This window comes from Magnolia sinica, chromosome 6, assembly GCF_029962835.1.
Source record: "Magnolia sinica isolate HGM2019 chromosome 6, MsV1, whole genome shotgun sequence".
Lineage (NCBI taxonomy): Eukaryota > Viridiplantae > Streptophyta > Magnoliopsida > Magnoliales > Magnoliaceae > Magnolia > Magnolia sinica.
In genome coordinates, this window is record NC_080578.1 from 37,449,739 (window position 1) to 37,458,487 (window position 8,749).

Below are 8,749 nucleotides of genomic sequence, written 5' to 3' on the forward strand. Positions count from 1 at the left end.
GATTTTGTGATTTGAGGGCCCACATGTGGTGGGACCCATCTTGATGTATATTTTGTATTAAGGAGGGGCCCATAGTGGCGGGTCCCTCCCATTTTCACCTTTCTCTTTCTCTCTCTCTTCCCTTTTGGTGTTGGAATGTGGCCCACCTGATCTGGACCATCCGTGTTTTGGGCCCCACCTCGCTGCCTGTCCATTTGGACGGGCCTGGATAAACTGAAAACACAAATATCAGCTTAATGTTCCAAGCTGGTGGGCCACACTCACGTGGACCCACCTTGATGTAGTGTATCCACGCCATCAAACAGTGAGGCAGATACAAATCTCTGGCGGAGTTTACCGCTGGACAACGCAGTCCAGCGTGTTCCCTCATGTTGTGGGGCCCACTGCAGGGTCCCATCCTGCATGTTTGATACTCACATCGTCCATCCACTCCCTTGAAGCTCGGTCCACATTGTAACATGTGGGATCCACCATGTTTTATGTATTATAACCGCGCTGTCCAGTGGACGGTGGTACCTTCCCTGCGGTGTGCTTTAATTCACACCGTCCAGGCAGCGTGGCCCACTGTGATGTGGATATCATCCACGCCGTGCATTCATTTTTCTGCTGACGTCAGCAGTTCGTGGGGACCCACCTTAACGTTTGTATGATGTATCTGGGCCGTCCATTTGCTGGACGGCCAGCAGATAAAGCTGCTGTTAACGTCAGTAATTTCTGAAGGTCTGACGTTGAGGTACGTGTTATACTCATGCCAGCCATCCGTTTTGTCTGGTGCGTGGGACTCACCCACACGTGTTGCACGTGTGGGGTGGGCCCACCCCTGGATGTATATATTCCATGCCCATCCCGTCCGTGTAATGGTGGGACGCAGCAAGATGTACGTGTTTTATCCATTGCTGACCATCAACGTTGGGGCCTGTTGGATGTATGGATTTATGGGTCGTCCACACCGTCCAGTAGAACCTAGACAGTGGGACCCACCTTGATGTACGTATTCTACATCCAAACTGTCCTTTGATTTGGAAGATGGGGCCCACCTTATGACGTTGTATTTTTTTTTTAGCCGTCCGTCTGTTGTGGCCCCATGCAGCAGCGGCTGCTATTGCAATTTACGCTAGCAAGTTCTATGGGTCCCTTCGACTCACGTCGTCTGATGGAGCTCCCTGTGATGTATGCTTCAGATCCACACCGTCCAGATTTTTGGATGGTGGGCTGATCTTGAGGCGTGTGTTATATCCTATTGGTCGGTCCATCTGTGTGGGGCCTACCATGTTGCATGTGGGGCCCATGTGATATTTATCTACACCGTCCTTTCTGGTAGGTGGGCTGCCATAATGCATGTGTTTTATACACACTGTTCATCCGTTTGGAATGAGGGCCCACCCCACACGTGTCGCACGTGTGTGTGTGTGTGTGTGGGGGGGGGCACCTTGATGTAAGTGTCTTATATCCACACCGTCCATCTGGACAGTGTGATGTGGGGCGCGCTATGATGTATGTGTCTCACCATGCCGTTTATTCACTTGGCAGCTTGTGGGTCCCATCCCACACGTGTTGATTTATATATTCTATATCCACACCATCAATCGCTGGACGGTGTGTTGCATAGGGTCCTGACGTATGTGTTATATACATATTGTTCATCTGTTTTAGGCCGGTGGGCGTGGCCCAATGTGAGGTATTCAAGGCCCATGGGCAAGGCCCAAGGTGATGGTATTCGAGGCCCGTGGGTGAGGCCCAAGGTGATGTATTCGAGGCCCATAAGTGAGGCCCATTGTGATGTATTCAAGGCCCATGCGATGCGGCCCACTTGATGTGTATATGGCCCTTATGTGAGGCCATGAGCTCATTATATGTTTTGGCTCTATAAGTAGGCCACTCCATGGGAGCAATGTTGGTTAGATGCCCACATTGATGGGTGATGATGGTTGAATGTCCACACTATGACCTTCCCTTAGGCCTTGTTAGGTCTATCCTCGCCGATTCCGTTTGTCGATTCGGATTATCATCGATCGATTCTGATTGTTGTGACCGATTGCTGATTCTGATTGATGTGGCCGATTTGTCGATTTTGATTATCGATCGATTCTGATTGTCGTGATTGATTGCCAATTCCTATTGATGTGACCGATTTGTCAATTCGGATTATCGATCGATTCTGATTGTCGTGACCGATTGCTGATTCTGATTAACGTGACCGATTTGCCGATTCTGATTATCGATCGATTCTGATTGTCGTGACTGATTGTCGATTCCTATTGACGCGACCGATTTGTCGATTCTGATTGTCGTGACCGATTGCCGATTCTGATTAACATGACCGATTTGCCAATTCTGATTATCGATTGATTCTGATTGTCGTGACTGATTGCCGATTCCTATTGACGCGACCGATTTATCGATTCAGATTACCGATCGATTCTGATTGTCGATTCCTATTGACGCGACTGATTTATCGATTCGGATTATCGATCGATTCTGATTGTCGTGACCGATTGCCGATTCTGATTAACGTGACCGATTTGCCGATTCTGATCATTGATCTATCCCGATTGTCGTGACCGATTTGCCGAGTCTGATTATCAATCGATTCTGATTGTCGTGACCGATTGCTGATTTTGATTGACATGACTGATTTGCCGATTCTGATTATAGATCGATTCTGATTGTCGTGACTGATTGTCGATTCCTATTGGCACGACCGATTTGTCGATTCGTATTATCAATCGATTCTAATTGTCGTGACCGATTGCTGATTCTGATTAACGTGACTGATTTGCCGATTCTGATTATCGATCGATTCTGATTGACGTGAGTGATTGCTGATTCCTATTGACGCGACCGAATTATCGATTTGGATTATCGATCCATTCTAATTGTCGTGACCGATTGCTGATTTTGATTGATGTGACCGATTTGCTGATTCTGATTATCGATCAATCCTGATTGTCATGGCCGTTTGTCAAGACCGATTTGTCGAGGTCGATTGTATAGGTCGATTCCGATTGTTGAGGCCGATTTCAACGGCCGAGGCTGATTGTCAAGACCTATATAAGGCCCATCGTGATGTGTATTAGGCCCTTGTGTGAGGCCATGGGTTCACTATATGTTAGGCTCTATGTGGGTCATTCCTTGGGGGCAATATAGGTTAAATGTCCACATTATAGAGGTCGATTGTCGATGCCGGTTATTGATACCGATTATGAGTATTTGATAGCATAGCATCATGATACATGCCCATACGCATCATATGCATGTTTGTTATGAGATGTGGTTAACCATTGCATATATCATTGGGCAGGTTGTTATGAGACTCCCTGATAGGCAGAGATTGTCTCACCTGAGCGCATGATATGCGCAAGATTGATGCATGATTGGACTGTGTGACTCATGCATTTCGCATTTATGTGACATGACCACCATACGCCCTAGCGACATCAGGGTTGTAACCTCCACAGGTATTTCGTGGATGGCCAGATGGGACACCGAAAATCTGTTCTACATGGGGTGCTATAGATATCCCTGGGTGAAAGTCCCTAAACTCTCTTGGTTTCAGAGGTTGCTCCAACGTCTAGACCGAGTGGATGCATGAGCGCATGAGGGCCGTATACCATTAGGCCGTGTCTCCCACTGTATCGTGGTCGGTTGGAAGGGGGTACGGCCTTACCTGCCCGAGAGGAGGGGGCAATGCTAGGCTGAGTCTGACCAGCTCGAGGAATGGGTCCGCTATCGACGAGCTGGGCCCGATATTGGCAGGCGGATAGTGAGGTCTCTTCCACTCGCCTTGTTGCGCGCGATGGGGCGACAATTTGGTTTAGAGTGTAATAGACCCCAGTGATTTTTCAGAGAGTAACCGTACTGATATGTGGACTTATTGAGTAAGAATTGCATATTCATTCATTCACTATCCACTCGGGTTGGTGGTGCGTAACTATTTGTTACATATACCTTCGCATGGCGAGGATTTCGGTTGGGCGCGCGACTAACCTGAGATCAGGAGTTTACCACATTGAGTCTGACTATCCAAATTTAGGTATGAGACTGGTTTGGATAGAAGTCCTTAGTGGTGGACCCCATAGCCTGCGATACTACGTACTGTCATCCCGACTTCACACTCCAGCATGGTCATTTCATTCGCACCGCATACCACATTGCATACGCAGTACTTAGCATTTTAGGTTGCTATGTTTCTGCATTATACGGCCTAGATACGACTGACAGTATTCGTGGACTCATCAGGATTTGTATATTGCATTGCATCGGCGACATCTGATATTTGGCTTGTTGTCTCCACATTGCATAGTTGATCTACATTTCTTTATCAGTATATGATATTGTTTTTATTATATTTCTGCGTCGCATAGCCTGGATAGGACTGATGATATTTATGGGTATATTGGTATGTTTTCGTATTACTCTGATTTCGTATGATTTATGATCTTGCTAGTGTTTCTGATATTGTATGATTATGCGTTTATCAGTATTTCCGCTTACTTTGATTACTCTGATATTGCTTACTTGGCACTTACCTTATGCACACACTTTCACCACCCACTAAGCTTTCTATAAGCTTATGCACAATAGATGCGTGCAGGTGATGTAGGTTGCAGCAGCATTGAGCTTGGAGCGTGCAGCGGTCTTCTTGAGCTTTGATTTATTTTATATATGTATTTTCCTTTTAGTATTGTACTCAAACGATTATATTAATGGATATGTGATGTGATGTTGCCTTTGTGATTTGAGTAATCTTGTAGTTATGCTCATTACGAGATAAATGTACATTGAAAAATCCTCCTTGTAGGATCCCAGGATCGAAAATCTGGCGTATATATGCTAGGAGCCGAGAATGGGGTACTACGGAGGCTGTCAGCACTGGATTTGGCGATTGAAAATTTTGTGAACCCGGTTTCCAAGTTTGGGGCGTAACACAATGTGCGTCCCGCATAATGGATGACCCACATCAGAGGTCAAAGGTGGGCTCCACATGATGGGCAGTAGATATTGAAATGGGCTCAACATGATGGATAATAACATTGATGGTAGGCCCCACATGATGGTTGACTAATATCAAAGGTGAGCCCTACCTAATAAATTGTGCACATTAAAAATCGGTGCCTAATGATGAATGACCCACAATTGAGGTTGGCCCTGATGATGGATGACCCACATTAAAGGCGTGGCCCGCACAACGAATGATCTACATCAAAAGTCGGCCCCACATGATGGATGATGGATGTGAGGGGGACCAAAAAGAAAACCAAATATACTTATCTACGTTTTGGATGATAGGTATATTGTTTACCAAATATAATTATTTACTAATTAAGTAGAGATTAAGATAAGCTACTTGCTCGAGTAAGATAAGCTACTTATGGCATAAATAGCTTATCTAAAATAACTTATGATCCAAACCCCCCGTAAATGTGAGCCGTTCACTTTCACGCCAACAGTTAAAATATTAAGATAGTGTGAAGAGAGTGACTGCAGTCCAAACGGGCCTTTTATTGGGCCCATTGAATCAACGTCATGATCATATAGACCTTATCCTAATTAATTCAAGTCGACTGCATGAGTTGTGTTTTTGACATTCCACCAATTTGTCACGGAACAATAGATCCTCATAGCTACCTACTGTTTTTCCCATCTCCGTGAGCTTTCCAATTACCCTTTTAGAGTCTTTGCATTGAACCAATTGACCTCGAGCTTTTAACTTGTGTGGTTTTGGTCTCGGTTACACATGATCAAATCAGATCTACTTTCTCTTATCTTATGACTTATTGTGTTATTCTTGAATTCTCTCAATGTATTTATTTCTACTTTTATTTGCACTACTCTTCTATCTCAACATTCATTTCAGCTGCACTGATTATATGGGCATGTTGTTCTTTGATAGCTTCAAATTATTTCTCATGAAGCATGCTGATTTTATAGCTATCCATTAAAACTTTCCTTTTAGGCTATGTTTGGATAAAAATTACCTTAACATAGGTAGTCATTACTTACATGTTGTTTGGCTCAAGGGAGTAAATGCATATATAATCAATTACCGTTGCAATCTCTGACATAACAGCAGCATAATGCTGTTGTTTACAACCAAATATCCCTATCGATTTATTTTAAAGTGCAATGTGGGTGTTCAGATGTATGGTACTCTACATGCATAATTACTTATTTACACATGCATGCATACGTTGTCTATATATTGTGGATGTAGATACAGCATACATCATGGTGGGCCCATATAAATATAGCACATCAATACAGAACTGATGACGGTGGTGGCACACCATGCAATCTGCATTCAACTTCAAAGGCATACATGTTATTTTATTCTTATGGAGTACGTTTTCGTTTTACCAATACAAAGAAACATAAGAAATGTCATATCAAAGGTTTTTACTGGTAATTAAACTATCAAAATGGTGGAAGTTTGAGAATTGGGTTCTAATCGTTCATGTTTCTTACGTACCAATGAAAAGGAGGAGGCATGGTTTCACCTCCCGATAATAATACTTGAAAAGGAAGAAAGAAGACCACGATAATAAAATACGGATATTGGATTCGTACCTACGCAAGAGAGTAATACACATGGCATTGTAAAGATGCTCTCTTTTCCTTTGTTTTCCTTTCTTATTTTATTTTATTTTTTCTCCTTATCTACAAGCACTTCAAGGAAACGAAAAGGAAAAGAAAAAGAGAAGGCCAAAAGGAAAAGAGAGCCCATTTCATTGATCTTAAAACATGGAAAGTAAGGTGCACCGCAGCGGCACCATTCCCGCCTAAATGATCACTACCGTTCAAATGTAGGTCCCACAAGCAATCCTAACCATTGCATGAATAGAGATTTAGAAACAAAGCAGAAGATGATTTACATCCAACTTCAGCTTATTAAAAGTTTACAAATATTTAGTAGAAGATGGCCTATTTATGGTGGAGTCCACCTGTCCAAGGGCTGGGATTAAAGGATAACGAAGCAAGGCCACCAGGCTTCTATGTTAAAACCACTTTACAAAGGCCTAATTCCATTCTTTCTTCCAAGTGTCGCAATAGATTCTCTTCTTCTTGGCTTTTTCCTCCTTCATTTTCCCACCACCACCACCTCCATCACCACCCAACTTCTCTTTTTGAAAACACCTTTTCCTCTTTCTTCCTCTCTCTTCCATATAAAAACCTCTTACCGTCTCCTTCCATGGCTGAAGAAAACCAAACCCAAACGAAAATGACTGGAGACAACAAAACCCAACACCCCAAAACCAAAGACATGGCACCCATGTATTCCCCCAGCGACACTCGCCGCATCATCTGTGCTGCTCTCGGCATCCTCTTCCTCCTCGCTGGTGTAACAACCCTCGTCCTCTGGCTTGTCTACCGCCCATCGAAGCCGCACTTCAACGTTGTCGGCGCCGCCATCTATGACATGAACACCACATCCACATCGATGATCTCCACCACCATGCAATTCACGATAACCGTCAGTAACCCCAACAAACGGACTTCAGCATATTATGACAGACTGACGGCATTCGTATCATACCGGAACCAGGCAATTACGACGCCGGTGCCACTTCCGACCTTGTACCAGGAGCCGGAGAGCACTGTGGCACTGTCACCGATGATGGGGGGAGTGATGGTGCCGGTGTCGAGGGAGGTTTCGGGGGGATTGACGGTGGATGAGGCATATGGAGTGATGGGACTGAGGTTGGTGGTGTTGGGACGGGTGAGATGGAAAGCTGGGCCATTTAAGAGTGGGCATTATGGGATGTATGTGAAATGTGATATGTTGGTGGGGTTGAAGAAGGGGTTTGTGGGACAGGTGCCTTTGCTTGGGTCTCCTGATTGTAGTGTTGATCTTTGAGATTTGTCAGGTTTTCTCTCTCTCTCTCTCTCTCTGTTTTTTTTTTTTTTTTCGTTGGTGTTTGTTTCGTAGATGGGTTGTGTAGGACTTTGTATACCATCCCATGAAAGAATGAAAGAAAGAAAGGTAGAAGGAAAGTTTAGTATGTGGTAGAGTACATAGGTTATAACGGATCTGAAAGAAGAGCTCTCTTTTCTCTTTGTTATTGCTCTCTCTCTCTCTCTCTCTCTCTCTCCATGTGTGACTCTGCTCTCTCGACACAGCACCAACGTTGGCAGTGTGCATACGTGGCAAAACTGTGGGCCCCATGATGATGTATGTGTATCATCCACGCTGTCCATTCATTTTTTTTTTTTCAGATTATTTTAGGGCATGAACCCAAAAATGAGGTTGATCAAAAGCTTAAGTGAGCCACACCACATGAAGCAGTGGGGATAGTGATGCCTTTTGTGATGTTTATTTTCCACCCAACTTGTTTATGTTCATAAGGTCAGACAGGTATGGAGGAAGGGAAACACAAATATTAGCTTGATCCAAAACTTCTGTGGCCCAGGAAGTTTTCAGTGGTAGGCATTCAGTGCCCCACTGCTTCCTGTGGTGTGGTCCACTTGAACTTTGGATCTTCCTTATTTTTGTTCTCATGTCCTTAAAATGATCTGGAAAGTGTGGTCCACTTGAACTTTGGATCTTCCTTATTTTTGTTCTCATGTCCTTAAAATGATCTGGAAAAATAAATGGACATCGTGGATAAAACACATGCCTCATGGTGTGGCCCACAGAGTTCTACCACGTATACGCACCTACCTACGTAGCTGCTGTGTACTGTCAGTGTTCTCTCTCGTACGCACGGAAAAAGGCACGTACACATAATTTCTTTCCTTCTCGCTTTCTCCC

General features: G+C 44.2%; 1 protein-coding gene across 1 annotated transcript; it reads left to right on the plus strand.

The window, feature by feature from the left end:
- Positions 1-6,915: 6,915 nt before the first annotated feature.
- LOC131248670 (NDR1/HIN1-like protein 1) lies at positions 6,916-8,000 on the plus strand. The gene has a single exon (XM_058249054.1). It carries the CDS (start codon positions 6,917-6,919, stop codon positions 7,853-7,855), a length of 939 nt encoding a protein of 312 aa, XP_058105037.1. The 5' UTR covers position 6,916; the 3' UTR covers positions 7,856-8,000.
- Positions 8,001-8,749: the final 749 nt, after the last annotated feature.

Bases quoted from the DNA above. Each gene is read 5' to 3' on its own strand.
- LOC131248670 (XM_058249054.1), top strand. From the start codon at position 6,917: ATGGCCTATTTATGGTGGAGTCCACCTGTCCAAGGGCTGGGATTAAAG.